This window comes from Colossoma macropomum, unplaced genomic scaffold, assembly GCF_904425465.1.
Source record: "Colossoma macropomum unplaced genomic scaffold, Colossoma_macropomum, whole genome shotgun sequence".
NCBI classification, from domain to species: Eukaryota; Metazoa; Chordata; class Actinopteri; order Characiformes; family Serrasalmidae; genus Colossoma; species Colossoma macropomum.
Genome location: NW_023494805.1, coordinates 26,511,704 through 26,527,237, shown reverse-complemented (window position 1 = coordinate 26,527,237; position 15,534 = coordinate 26,511,704). Strand labels below are relative to the sequence as shown.

General features: G+C 40.7%; 1 protein-coding gene across 1 annotated transcript in view; it reads left to right on the top strand.

Moving 5' to 3' along the window:
* The first annotated feature begins 9,503 nt into the window (after positions 1-9,503).
* si:dkey-33c9.6 (active breakpoint cluster region-related protein) overlaps positions 9,504-15,534 on the top strand; it is a 19,621-nt gene continuing 13,590 nt past the window's right edge. Inside the window, exons 1-9 of the mRNA XM_036596761.1 lie at positions 9,504-9,723; positions 9,925-10,043; positions 10,308-10,412; positions 11,660-11,884; positions 12,104-12,211; positions 12,308-12,362; positions 12,469-12,521; positions 12,665-12,802; positions 15,131-15,252. Coding sequence (XP_036452654.1) covers positions 9,672-9,723; positions 9,925-10,043; positions 10,308-10,412; positions 11,660-11,884; positions 12,104-12,211; positions 12,308-12,362; positions 12,469-12,521; positions 12,665-12,802; positions 15,131-15,252 — 977 coding nt within the window. The 5' untranslated portion in view covers positions 9,504-9,671. The remainder of the gene's footprint in view (positions 9,724-9,924; positions 10,044-10,307; positions 10,413-11,659; positions 11,885-12,103; positions 12,212-12,307; positions 12,363-12,468; positions 12,522-12,664; positions 12,803-15,130; positions 15,253-15,534) is intronic.

Genomic DNA, 15,534 nt, shown 5'->3' with positions numbered 1-15,534 from the left:
TTTTAAAAAGAATTTCAAATTTTGATTTGACCACAGAACAGTTTTCCATTTTGCCTTAGTCAATTTTAAATGAGCTTTGGCCCAGAGAAGACAGTGGCGTTTCTGGATTGTGTTGATATATGGTTTCTTTTTTACATGATACAGCTTTGACTTGCATTTGTGGATTGCACAGCAAACGGTGTTCACAGACAATGATATTGACCGTCGGCCTTGTCCCTTGTGTACAGGGATTTCTCCAGATTCTCTGAATCTTTTGATGATATTATGTACTGTAGATGGTGGGATATCCAAAGTCTTTGCAATTTTACGCTGAGGTATATTTTTCCGAAATTGCTCCACAATTTGTAGATGCAGTTTTTCGCAGGTTGGTGAAACTCTGCCCATCTTTGCTGCTGAGAGAATCTGCCTCTCTAAAATGTTCTTTTTATACCCATGTCAGTTAGTAGCAATTCACTCCTCCAGCTGTTTTTTTTAGTACCACTTACTTTTCCAGCTTTTTGTTGCCCCTGTCCCAACTTTTTTTGAGATGTGTTGCTGCCATCAAGTTCTAAATGAGTTAAAATTTTTCATGAAATGGTAAAACGTCTTGCTATCGTCATCTAGTATGTGTTCTATTTTCTTTTATGAATAAAATATGGGTCTATGAGATTTGCAAATCATTGCATTCTGTTTTTATTTACATTTATTTACATTTTACACAGCGTCCCAATCTTTTTGGAAATGGGGTTTTACTATTCAGACAGGATTATGCTTACATGGGGAGGTGAAGTAATGTAATATTACCACAGGATGTCTGCACTGGGAGTGACTGCCCGATGTACACAAAAAAGTTATGTTTGTCTGCTCACAAATAGAAAATGTCACCAAACAATTATTTTTTTAAATAATTACCAAGACACCCATAATATCCTGCATAGTTATTAGGCAACAGGTTCATGTATTTTTAATAATTTTCAGAAGGCCATTATGCTCAGTCTGTTTGGTGTTTTGTTCACATTATAAATAAGTTTTAAAATGTTCCCATTTTCACCTGGTTAAGCACTGGTTAACTCTCTTTGCGATTAAAATGCAGCAAAATTTTGCAGGATCTATTGGTTGGTAGTGTTTTACAAAGTGAGATAGCTGAGTGAAGCTGCAGTATGAGTTTATTCCACATCTCACCTTTTGAACTCTGTTATCTCAGCCTGACATCGCTGGCGCAGAGCACTGAAACACACACATATGCAGCCACACAGTTCCACTTAAGTAGGAAACAAACTTACCTTGCTTAAAAAGATAAGCACCATCAAAATAGTGACATAAACTGCATGACATAAATCAGGTTGTGAAATAAACGCTACACACATGCATGTTCAATAAATACTCCTTGTAAGTGTACAAGAAGTTGTGGCTTAAGTGGGTTAGGTTTTCAACACTGGACTGTAGCACCATATTTCCTTGAATTGGACTCTAGAGAAGAGATACAACTACAGTTCCTCGTCAAGAAAGCATTCAGGAACACAGTAACGAACCAGTAACGTCTGCAAGTCCAGATGTCACAGGGGAGCTGAAAGCACATCAAATACACTAGCGAAAATATTTGTTCAAACCTTACTTCAGCCATTAATTAGTTGCTATGGTTCTAAAATTGTTGACTGTATGGAGAGGTGGCTTTAAAATGAACTAAGCGGTCAGGAAACTGAAATGATTTTCTAGTAATACATGATCTTACATGTCCATCTTGATGTTTGAAAACCCCTGTAATTGGACATTTTGCCAACGTCTCCCTTCAACACATTTTGAAATGTATGAGAAATTGCCACACACCACACACTCACATTTAAAACTGTGTATTGGTTAAATTGTAAGCAAACATCATAAGTTGACATTACTAAACCTCAACATAAGATGTGAAAAATGCAGGATGTGGGCCCTTTAACTTTTAAAGCACTTTTCTTAAGATAAGCACCAAAAAGTAGACAACGCTCAAGCTACCTTGACACTCTACTACCCCACAGGAAGAAACACACAACTAAAAATATCACACAGTGTGAGTGTGTGCTGTTTCAGGCTAGATTTGTTACAGGATCAGATCGGACACACTTTTAACCCTCCAATATCCAATCCAGCATTTTCTGCTGTTTTCCGCTTGATACCGATATCTGGTGCCAACTTTACTGAAAACATTACTTGCCACTAGGCTACTAAAAATGGGTTTGACCTGGATAAAAGTTTCTTACTCTATTCAGTAAACAATTACTGACTTAAGTACTACACAAACAGGATTAGTTCACACAAGGAGGTGGGGTAATGTAATATTACCACATGATGTCTGTATTGAGAGAGAGGCTACTCGATTTACTCATTGCCGTCACACCTAAAATTTCCATATGAGGTATGTTTGGCTGCATATTTCATTGTGGTTCTTTCATTGTGTCATTGGCATTGTCGTAATCTGGGAATTTACAGCCCCTTTCTGTGATTTTACATTTTTCCCTTAGAATTATACAGGCTGTTTTTGTAGCTGTGACTATAAGACGGATATATACAAATGATCTCTGTCCTAACTGGCTGTCCTTTACTATGCCTCATTCAGAAAATGAAGCCAGGGGTGAAACTCTCTATTGTGTTCTATACTGTTAGAACAGAGGAAAAAGAAGTGTTAGCTACCATAGACAGTTATATCACTTCATCTTATTGAGTTGGAAGAATAAATCTGAATCCATCATCTATCCTGACTGTGTACTCACTGTACACAAGGACACAGCAAGGGTTCAGTCACTTGTTGGCATCTGGCAGCAGGAAATAGCAACTCAGCCGTTCAGAAATGGCACGTACTGGCACATCCATAACTGGTAACGAGTGCCACTTGCCGCTCACGCTGCTCGACTAGTGGCACTCACAGGTGGCCCCTGCCAAACAAAAACAGCGCATGTTACCCACGGCATGAGTGGCAGTGCCACTCGTTACCAGTTATGGATGCCAGGTGTCATTTGCCAAGTGGCACATGCCAGTACGTGTCATTTCCGAACGGGAGAGTTGCCACGTCCTGCTACCAGATTCCAATCAGGGACTGATGCCTCCCTCCCAGATGTGCTGAATGACTTCTATACACGTTTTGAAGCACAGAACAATGTAGCAGCGAGAAAAACCACCCTCCACCCAACGACCAGGTACTGTGTCTTCAACATCTGTCTGAGCAGTGCTGTCATACCAGCATGCTTCAAGGCCACTACCGTTGTCGCCGTGCCAAAGACTCTCAATAGACACTCAATACCATCATTCCTCAGCATCTCACAGGAAAGCTGAGCCTGCTGGGCCTGAACACTTCGCTCTGCAATTGGATCCTGGACTTTCTCACTGAGAGACCTCATTCAGTCCGGATCAGGGGCAGCATCTTTAACACCATCACACTGAGCACTAGAGTGTACTCAGTCCACTGTTGTTGACTCTGCTGACTCACCACTGTGCATCAGCTCACAGTTCAAACCACATCATAAAGTTTGCTGATGACACTACTGTGGTTAGTCTCTTCAGCAAGAATGATGAGTCAGCAAAGTGCTTGCATCCCTGCAAAACTTCTGATCAATAAACAAACACCAACATGTGTAATTTAGTCCACTTTAGCCCTTATCGTCCACCATCCAAACCAAAGGAAAGGGATACTCAGGAGAGTAAAAATCCATCAGTATTTTTCTAAGGTACATGTACTTGAGTAAATGTAACTAGTTACTACGGACCTCTGAAAAGGTTTATAAAGAAGGCATTAGCATGACATGAAAGGCGATTTTAGTCAATGGCCTAATTGTATTGCGTCTCTCAGCCAGCTGTTTTTTCTTTGGAAACAAGATGTTTTGCCCCACCTCTTTTGGAGGTGTGGTGCCACCCCTGCCATGGCCAGCTGTATTACTGTCTGGTTTGGGTACTGCACCGTCTCCGACTGCAAGACCCTTCAGCGAATAGTGATGAGAGCTGAAAAGATCATCGGGATCTTTCTTCCCTCCATCATGGATATTTAAACCACACGCTGCATCCCAAAAGCCACCAGCATTGTAGATGACCTCACACACCCCTCACACAAACTGTTCTCTCTTCTGCCATCTGGAAGAAGGTAATACCGCAGCATTCGGGCCCTCACAGCCAGTCTGTGCAACAGTTTCTTTCCACAAGCCTCAACTCCCACAGACTGAACTGATGGAGACCCACATAGACACACATACACATCTACATAACAAATGATACCATCTCACTCCCAACTTCTTGCAATTCCAGACTATGTCTGGGAAACTGTAATTAAATATAATTATTGCATTTCACACTGAAATATTTGGGTATTGAACTTGAAAACTAGGTGAGCAAGTGCAAGAAGTGGTTAGTAGATAGCAGCAACAAGCCCCCTCTGTTGGCCAAAACAAGCACAACGTGGGACATCTGCCCATCTGCTCTGCTGTATGTACTAGACATTTTTGTTCCCAGCATTTCCAGCTCTGTAGAAGCTGTTATGTCACCAGGCTCACATTTATGTGTTCCTACAGAGCTCTGTCTTTCTACTGATTAGTCATTCATTAGAAGGTTTTCTTTTTTTTATCTTGTCATAAACAAAAACAAACATGGCAGCTGGGCTAGCTTCAGTTCTGGTAAGATAGAGGCCTGCCACCTGCACTACAATTTAAACATTGCTTCTGAATTATCCTTTATGTCGTACATATTACGTCAAACACACCTATGTCAGAAAGGTTTTTTGTTTGTATATCCGTCAAGAAGATCCCTTATGCAAAAGGTAATATTAAACTAGTAGATGTTTATTTCTACATACACAATTTTTGAGAAAAAGTTAAGTGTCTAGTAATGTGGTGTAGTAAATTGTGCTTTGATTGGTATAATCAAAGTCATGCCCTACAAACAACTATCATTTGAGATTTTTGTTTATTTTGTTAAAGGTAGAAGCTTATGTTTACTCACGAGTGGCAGTAGACGCTGTTTTAAACATTTGGGTATATTGAAGATTTTATTTATGTATTTATTTTCAGTAATTTCAATTAAATCACCAAATTAGGCACATTGAATCTGCAAGATTTTGAAAACATAATTGTCATCATTTTAATAATTTGCTGTGTTTACTGTATGTTCAGCCACTAGAAAAGATTAGTGTAGCAGTTCATCTGGACAGCAGTGGTTTGTCTGTGATTGAACACTGCTGGAGACCATGAACTTTTCCATGCAACTGTACATACAGTAAAAACAGAAAAAAGTTCAGTGTTATATTGGTGATAACTAGTGTGTTCATGATTCAAACACTCTCACATTTCATGTGTCTAAGTCCAAATGTCCAGCAGACTGGACGCTGAACATTATATGCTCCCCAGTAAACAAAATGTTTTAAATGTACTGTGTTAAATAGTGTGCAGCAGTGAACATGTTTCATAACAAAACCTTGTTTATTTTTAAATTTCCAGTGCTGGGACCGAGGAGGTTAGTACATTCATTGGCATAATATGTACAGTGCTGTGAAAAAGTTTTTGCGCCCTTCCCAATTTCTCGTATTTTTGCATACTTGTCACACTTGAATGTTTCAGTTCATCAAACTACTTTTAATGTTAGGCAAAGATACAAACACAAAATGCTGTTTTTAAATGATTATTTCATTTACTGAAGGAAAAATGCTATTCAGCCCTGCCTGGCCCTATGTGTAAAAGTAATGATTTGACGTCAGTTAAACAGAGCAAAAACGTTTGTAGGAATATACGTCAGTGATAGCTCAACTTTTGTTAAAATATTCATGTCATGCCAAATCCTCACACTAGGCGGCAGTATTGCACTAACAATAAATCCGAAATCCATGAAAAACGCTCAGAACGTGTTCACTGAAGGCCTTTGGTTTCAAAACGGTTTACCGTTTTTTAGACTGGCAGCTTTTTCTTTAAACTTTTAAGCTTTGCTCATTGGCCATTTTCACATCTGTATCTGTGCACTCTGTGGGTTTCCAATTACTTACTGTAGCCCATCTGTTGCTGCACAGTTTATCAGGGCTGCAGTTCAGCAGCTTGGTGCTTTATCTGGTCAAACACACCTACTAAACCTGGCAATTAACCAGTGAGTTGAACTGGTGTCTTTTTACCGTGCTGGCCGTCCAGGATCAGTAGATAACACCCCTGCTCTAGGCTGTCTGTCTGCTGACTAGATATGGTCTGGATGGTGGACCATTCTCAGCACATGATAGTAATATGGTAGCGTGTGTGGCTACATGCCCTCAGGAAGCAAAGAATTAAGCACCCATAACTGAAGATACTGCTAATATTGCTTTCCCTCAGCCTTTTGTGCATTTTAATTTCAACATCACATCACAGTCAGGTGGATTTAGTGATTCTGGCACTCTAGGCAAAAGACAGGAATGGGGCCCCCTGGAGTCACATTTTTATTTTCAAATTAGTTAAGCTCTGGGTTCCTGAGTGGCACATCCTTTTACACTGAAATAAAAAGAAAAATAGTGAAAAAGTGAAAAAGGTGATGGCAGGGCAATGAAGCATGTCGGCAAAATAACAGCTGACCCCTCTCATCCTGGACATCAACTCTTCTAGCCACTTCCCTTTGGTGGAAGATTCTGGGCCATCAAATCCAGCACAACCAGACATGCTAACTGCCTTTTCCCCAGAGTTGTAGCGCTAATCAACCACAGTGAACACTTCACATTATGATGATGATGATGATGATGATGATGATTATTATTATTATTATTATTTATCCTGTATTCTATTTGCTAACATGAATATTAAAAGCAGCTGGAAAATGTTCTAATGGTCTTTTTTCAGCAGGCTATGTGACTGACCACAGATGTGTAAATATTTTTAATAATGACTGGCAGTGACTGTTGAAGCTGTTACATTTTTTCCAAATGTTTAGTAGTTTGACTTGTTTTTCTTAAAAATTTTAAGCTAAAACATTTTTTTTGCATAATTAACATAATTACAGATCTGTTCTAATGAAATAACATTAGCTAATGTCAGCTCATGTTAATGCATCACAACCCTGTTAAACTAACAAAGGTTGTGTTAGATCGTGGTCGTTAGGTAGCTAGGTGGCTCAACGGATGTCGGTAAAGTTGTTAATTTGCTTTTCTGACTATGTGAAGCAAACTTGTAAACTATTTTAAGATAATAAGGGCCTGGGCCTATCCAGAGTGATCACAGGCCTATTTTTATTAAGCAGATTTTTTAAGACAATAAAATGTAAATGTTTTCTGTGAGTACTATGGATAATCAAACTATTAAGCTTCCAATCACTTTCTTAGCAACCATTGCTATCCACGATTACCTCAAGCCTTCAGTTCGTTATCAGCACGGCAGTGTTTGATAAGCTCCAGCTGTGGTAAAAAGATGAAACCTGAGACCTCCTGTAAAGTATGTCATTTTCTACCCATCCAAAGTCAAAGAAAACCTAGTCGTCATCTGTTTCTTAAGTGTTCTTTTACTACAAACGCTGAAATTGGCTTAGTGAAAATGTCACAGCAAATGACTAATGTTACTTTAGTACATCACAGGTGCGACATGAACAGACCATAAACATGTTTCCGGCTGTGGTAATATGTTTTTGGATTCGATGATTAGGTCCAGAATTTTAAGTTTGCTGCTTTTTTCCTTGTCTTTGCACATCTCAGTCTGATCTTAACTTAATTCTGTCATCTTACAAAACAATGTGAGCAAACTTGCCTGTGCTGAGCAGACAGATGCTTTAGTCTTTGTAGTGAAGGGTGCTGCAGTGTTCTGTTGTTATGTATCACCACAGGCGTGGAAGCATTGGAACAGGTAGGTTGATGAATGTATGGCTGTCAGGAATAGACTGTAGCCTGAGGGACATTAGCGTGTTTGGAAATTGTACCCAGTTGGCCCACCTACTTTCTCACAACCTCCCCAAATATGTATTTCTGCCTACGCCACTGACAGTAAGTAAAATAAATCAGCAGCAAAAACATGATGACCACTTGAACAAAATAAGCAGAAGCAATTTGTAGAAAGACATTTAAAAAGTCATGCAGTTTGTGACACAAGGGGCACGTTCAATCTCAAAACACTGTGCACCGTTTTGCTGTTTTCCGGGTTGGACGACCCTTGGATGTTCTGTCAAAACGGTGTGCAAATGGCTTTGAGGCACATTATCTCTCCTTTGATGGGCATGTCAGAGGTGTTACCCAATCAACAGTGACATACATATAAACCCCGCCGTATTAAAAAGGCAGAGCACACATTGGATTCTAATAAAAGTCCTAGACAAATGCGGCTTCTGCAGCTTGGGGATGTGCAACAACTGAAGACATTAGTAGGCATGTTTGTCATAAGTATTTTAGTGTAAAGTTTTTTAAATATAATATGCTAGAACAGGCATGTCAAACTGGGGAACTTCCAGACCAAAGTGCTGTGGAGATTGACGTTTACCCTCATCTAATGCTCTGAATTCAGTTTATGAAGGCCTTGCTAAATAGCTGATGAGCTGAATCAGGTGTGTTTAATGAGGCAGTGTACTGAAATCTGCAGTGTTTTGACCCGCAAAGCCTGAAGCCTGACACATGCGCTAGAAGGACGCCAAGAACGGCCCTCTCAGCTGCCATAATTGCAATGCTTACGTAATACAATGTTCAACACTGCTTCCGTTTAAATAAACGTTATGCTAATACATCAATAAAAACACTGTTTAACGTCCTAAACACAATAAAGCTCCTGGTAGGAAACAGTAGGCTAGCATAAATGTAATAATCTATATCAAATTAAATGATTTAAATTAATTGAAGAAGAATGTGACGACTCAGCTGAACAAAGACCATTAGAACCATAAGGATTAAAACCTGATGATTTTGCTTCCGAATGGGAAGTGGATTAATGGTACCATTAGAGACCACTAGTTTAGGACACCTTTAGCTCCCATTAGGAAACCAGTAAAGGTGTCTAGAATCAGTTACAGGTCACCTATTAAATCATCAGGGTCCTTTATATAATGACATCACTCCATCAGGTGAAGCCAAAACACATTACAGAACTACCAGGAAAAAAAAAAACTGATATAGCCTTTTCAGCAGGGGAATGACAGTGTCCAGCCTATTTTTTATTAAAGATTAGCTGACGAACACGGGGTCGAGTTTTAAAAACACATCCATGCTGATTTACTTGCTGTTAACAGACATAAAGTGATCACGGTTAAAAAATTCCGTCACTAAAAAATAGTTCCTGACCCAGTTTCAGGAGCTGTAACTGCACCTGAGTCAAAAAAGCTCAACGTGAATTGTTTTCTCTGCTTTCTAATGAGTAATAACAAAACCTCTGTCTTCAATCTCTGCCACTGTGTTCCGCCTTACCGATCCAATAACCGTGTTGCCTCTCTCTCTCTCTCTCTCTCTCTCTCTGTCTCTCTCTCTCTCTGTGTGTCTCTCTCTCTCTCTCTCTCTCTCTCTCTCTCGCGTGGTCATAGATAGAAACAGGAAGAACTCAGGACTTTTATCACTGTAATATATGAACAAGCTCCGCCTTGGCGGTTTATTAGTAGCCACTCTCAGCGCAGCAGTTTCGCCGGAATACGGGTGGGGAAAAAAATAATAAGTCTTTAATCGGCCCGTGATGTGAAAGTGACCAGAACAGTTAGAGACACTGACAGACGCATTGCTGTAGTTTTCGAGCCCGCGTTCCTCTCGGGCAGTGGAGCTGGACATGGAGCTTTACTCAGAGGCGCTGCAGTACCTCGCATCCCATGGTCTACCTGGTATGGCTAAGTCTACAAAATCCAGCTGTTTGACAATATTTAATGTTTACATTTAGATTTAATTCTCATGCCGGTCAGTTTGAAATGTTAAAGTTTAGAATTGAGTGTCAGTCTGTAATATCACAGTGTGTTTTTCTGGAGACCCACTACGACTGAGGAAAAAATAGTGTATTTTCAAAACTTATTTATGTCATTCGCTAGCGGAGGAAGAGGATGAGGAGGAGGAGGCTGTAGATTCAGACCTGTTGCAGGACGTGTTCAGTGATGACACAGGCTGGGTTTCTAACAGCACTGAGGTCCCAGGTCTTCCAGACACACCGGTGAGGCGGCATAATTAACTCCACAATGGCTTTTGTGGTCTTAGTAAATTGATTCAGTGGCTGGATGTAGTGAGATAGCTTATCATTTGGCTAAGTTCAACATGGGACTGGGGAGTTAATGTAATTGTTTTTGAGTTGATGTTCTTATAGTTATTATTTTTATTGTTTTAGAACTGGAAATGAATGAGTGTCTAGACTGTGGAGTTTCTGGATCAGTAATCTGTTGGACTGATTGATGTTCTCAGTGATGAGTTGTTGTTTCAGACCTACAGAAGCCCAGAGGACATGCTGGAGAAGAGGCTGCTGTTGCTCAGAGAGATTTTAATCAGTGAAGAGGTCTACCTGTCTGAACTGGAGACACTGCTCACGGTAACATTCATACACACCAACACAAACACACACACACACACACACACACACACACACACACACACACACACACGCACGGCAACTCACAAACAAAGACAAAACATACATACAATGACTTTCGGACTTTCCATAGTTCCCTCACATACGTGTGCTCACAGACTTGGATTTGAATGTGTGTGTGTGTGTGTGTGTGTGTGTGTGTGTGTGTGTGTGTGTGTGTGTGTACACAGACACACAGGCAAACACACAGGTTTCCTGTGGAAGATGGTGGCTAATCCACAAATGTCTATATTGCGTAATTACTGTATATTATTTTTAGAATGATTACATAATATTTATTGCCTCAAAAATAATATTGTACATCTTTTCCAGCCTTATCATATAAGTCTGAAATCATGAATGATACATATTTCTTAATTTTATCTCGGATTTCTTGTGAATATTTCTTAAAAATAAGAAAATATAGATTTATAAACAATATTGGGGTATTGAATAATCATGATAAACAAGTGAAAATATGGATTTGTGGTTCTGAGTGTCTTTGTCCAGGAAGTTGATACATGTTGAACATTTTGCTCTATGCCTTTCAGTGACTGGGTTTCTAATTTGTACTTGCACCCAAAGGGTTATACATGCTAAACGGAGACAACGATTCTTCCCCTTTCAGTTATGCGGATGGCCAGACTTCTCTTTCTTACCCTCCTAAGCAAAAAGCGAAGTGTTGCTTCCCTTTCGGTTCATGCTTTTAGGTTAGTAAGGTGTAAAGTTTAATGTGAGAGACTTTGATGAAGGTATTTTCTCAAGTACTTCAACTTGTACATTATGGAGTGGAGAAAGAGAGAGAGCCACTGCTGAAATGGTTGGTTGGAATTAGCTGCTGTGTGTGGTTCTACAACTTACTCTTCTCACTTTAGTGGGCAGTACTTGCACTTATATTTGAATACATCTCGCTCGTGAGAAAAGAGCACCACACTTCTCGCTTCCTTTTATTTCTCAGATAGAAACAAACTCGCACTTGGGTCTCTCTCTCTTAGGCTGCCTCTCAGCATGGTTGGGCTTTTTCTATATGCACACACACACATACAGATACACACACACACACACACACAATGAAATTATCTCACAATTGCCCTTTTTGCACCTTACTGAAACTAACATTTTAGCCACACCTATATACTTTGGGTTCACTCCCTCTCAGACTTTAGTTCTCCCTCTATCTGTAATTCTTTCTCTATCTCTCTCCCCAGCCTATGAAGGCTCTGAGGGCCTCAGCTGGTACGTCTCAGCCCGTGTTGTCTATAGAGCAGGTCCAGACAGTGTTCTACCAGCTGCCGGAGCTCAGAGATCTCCATAGAGAGTTCCACAGCGGCCTCAGGGCCAGACTGCAGTCTGTGGACATGGAACCAGGTATACCTGTCCAGTTACAGCACAGAGACCCTCAGCTGTCTGTGGGAGACCTCTTCCTGAAGTTTGTGAGTTTGTATTTTTCATGTCCTTTGCACAAGTGTTCTGAAATTACCTCTATTAGCTTTTAACAGGTAAATGAGCTGAATGTTTCATTCTGAGATCCATCGATCTCTTTGTAAAGTTTTATTTGTTTCTAGCACATCTCTTTCTGTGGCTTTGCATACACCATGGGTCTTCAGTCCATGCAGGGCTGTAATGTGGCTGTCTACATTGTTGATACACAGGTGAGCCAGTTAGGACTGTATAGAGGGTTCATCGATAATTACGAGAGTGCGGTTCAGATTGTGAGGAAGAGCACCCAGTCAAACCCACGATTCCGAGTCCTTGCCGAGGTACGTACACTGCGCTGAGGAATCACTGCAAAGTAGGTTTATGGTCATCTAGTGGAATTCATATGCTTACATCCCTTTTCATGTTCCTGTTCCTAGAGCATGATGTACACTAAAGGGTCAGACAGCTTCAGAACTAAGTACACCTTTGAAGGTAATGCAAGAGTATTTTTTTTCTCTCCCTCTATAAAGACCGAGGCCAGACATTAATGCATTTCTGGATGTTTGTTTGTCCCATATTCATGTGTCTCGTGTCACAGCTCTCCTCTACAAGCCTCTGGACCGGGTGACGAAGACCACTTTAGTGTTGCATGTAAGTGCTGCGTGTAAAAAAAATAATAAAAGAGATCTATAGATACTGTAATAACTATTCAATTTTATAATATAGTTATGAGTCTGTCTTCTTTTGTTCATTTCTGTGGTTCTTATTGCTTCCTGTCACCTGTGTCTCTTCAGGATCTTCTGAAACACACACCAGGTGATCACCATGACAGTACACTGCTACAGGAAGCTCTCCGTGTCTCCAGCAGTTTCCTGTCTGGGGTCAATGAGGGGTCACAGCAGAAGAGAGCTGTCACTCTCAGCAGAGGAGAGGTACCTACATACACTCGAGCACACATTCTAGAAGTCTGCACAGATGTGAAGCCCAAACTCATCCCAAACTTGCAAATTTACGACATGACTGATAGTACTGCTAAATTTGACACCTGAACCCAACCAAGACCTGCATGTGTGCACTAAAGCCAGGCATACATTACACAACTTTTAAAATCTTTCTAAAATGGTAGGCATCACAAACTTGACAACAGTCTTTCACAGACCTTCTGGTCTTTTTGTCATGAGGGTATTCACATTAGAGTATATGACCCGAGTGTGTATAACCGGATATAACACACATGACAAGACTCAGAATATCCACATATCCCCCGTTGTCACCTGATACAAACAAAGCTAAACTTACTGGACCGGACTTGTTTGTGTTTTTATGTGTAGCAAAAAGTCTTGACTTTGGGATGAATATGGGACTGAGAAATACTGATATGACAGTGAGAGCTGGAGAAATATTTCACTGCTTTGTGTATGGCTTCGCCTTTTTTCTCCACTCTTATAACTGTCTCATTGACTGTTGCTTGAATTACTCATTGAGTAACATCTCACACTGCAGGGCTTGTGAATGTTTTGAGTTGTAAAAGTCAAACATGTTTGAAATGATCAGAGGTGCTCCGATACTTTTAGAGCTCACACAGAAGGCTGAAGATTGACTCATCTGTCCTCTCACACTACTGTATTATCCGCTGCCTCAGTCATTTCCGATTGAGCTTCTGACCTGGAAAATCATTTCAGATTGTAAAAAGTTGTCAGAAGGGGCAAAATGGAGTTAAAATTAAAAAAAATTGTGTAGTGTAGACCCAGCTTTACAGAGTTGGCTTTTCTCAGACACAGCTTTACAGCGCTTTGCTTTCTTACAGAGCACTTGAGTTGATTTACAGAAAATGAACTAAAAACCTCTATATACTGTAGCGTCCTGTTACTGGCTCGTGCTGCCGCAGGGAGTGTGGGTGGCATGGCCATGCAAAGCAACCGTGCACAGAGGCTCTCGGAAGGTGCCGCATTTGCGGTAGGAAAGAGATCTATTATAAATCAGTTGTTAATAGTAGTGTATTGATGTGCATATGTGTTGTTTTTGCTGCTCTGTGCTGGGCTGTGGGCTAGTCAGTGTAGTGTTAGTGCCTATCGTTAGGAGAAAGTGTATGGCTAGAAGTGACTTGCCTGCTATCTCTGCCATTTCAGCAGTGCTGAGTGGCAGCTCTCCCTTACTGCATCTTTGATACTTATAACTCGACTGATTTTCACAAAAGTTGTTTTCTTATAATCTTCAGACATTTCGGTGTGTTGCTGATTATGTAATAGCCTAATTTATTTGGTGCTATATTAGTAAAACGGGTGGCTTGGTGGCAAAGTGGGGTCGCCTCACAGCAAGAAGGGCCTGGGTTAGATTCCGGGCCGGGCGACCAGGGTCCTTTCTGTGTGGAGTTTGCATGTTCTCCCCTTGTCTGCTTGGGTTTCCTCCAGGTTCTCTGGTTTCCTCCCACAGTCCAAAGACATGCAGTCAGACCAATTGGACATGCTAAATTGCCCCTAGGTGTGAGTGTGTGTGTGAATGTCCATGCCCTGCGATGGACTGGCGACCTGTCCAGGGTGTATCTTGCCTTCCGCCCAATGACCGATGGGACCCAGTAGGATAAGCGGCTTAGAAAGTGTGTGTGTGTGTGTGTGTGTGTGTGCGTGTATATTAGTAAAACACCAACAGCTAGCTATACTGAACTGTTCAAATTTAAATAAGTACGCTCATAACAGCCACAGGAAGTGACTGAGGGAAGTAATATTTAGATTTACATTATGTGTTTATTTAATGCTTACTGGTGATGGTGGAATCGCTAAAAAATGATTGTAAACACTGATGTTAAACTAGCTGTGATAATAATCTAGTATTATTGCAATCATACACTCACCATATACTTTTTTAGGAACACCTTCTTTTATCTACACTTATCCTCCATTTTGCCAGCTCCACTTACCATATCAGAGTATTTTGTAGTTCTGCAATCACAAACTGTACTCCATCTGTTTCTCTGCATGCGTTGTTAGCTTCCTATCACTCTGTTCTTCAATGGTCTGAATCCCCACAGGATCTCTACAGAGCAGGTATTATTTGGATGGTGAATCATTCTCAGCATTGCAGTGACACTCACGCGGTGTGTGTGTTGAGCTGGTACGAGTGGATCAGACACAGCAATAATACCGGCTCTGTGGTGGTCCTGGCTGTTTGTTTTTCGAGATACACAGCACAAGAAGCAAAGTGAGATCTCTCTCACACATTTGTTGTTGATTAGGCTTTCTTGTATCTTGTGTCTTGCACAGAGACGGCAGCTAGCGCGTGATGGTTTTGTGGTGGATGTCTGTGAGGGTGGACGGAACCTCAGACACCTGTTTCTTTACACAGACCTACTGCTATGTGTGAAACTGAAGGGTGGGACTATGGGGTGAGTATGGGGTGTATCCTTTATTCAGAGGAGCAAGCCTTCTTTGTGAAAGACAGTTTGCCTTTGCAGTGCAACTGTATCAGGAGGTGTGTATCAGGAGGTGGCCTCAGTATAGATGCACTGGAAGGCAGAGCCAGTACAGTCATTGGCCAGTTTATCAGACATACCTACCATATAAGCGCACTTTGCTTGTATAAAATGGACAAGATTTTTTAAAAGTTTTTAAAATATTATTTTTAATGCATTAATGTTTGTATTTGTTCTAATGTTGTGTTGTTTTTA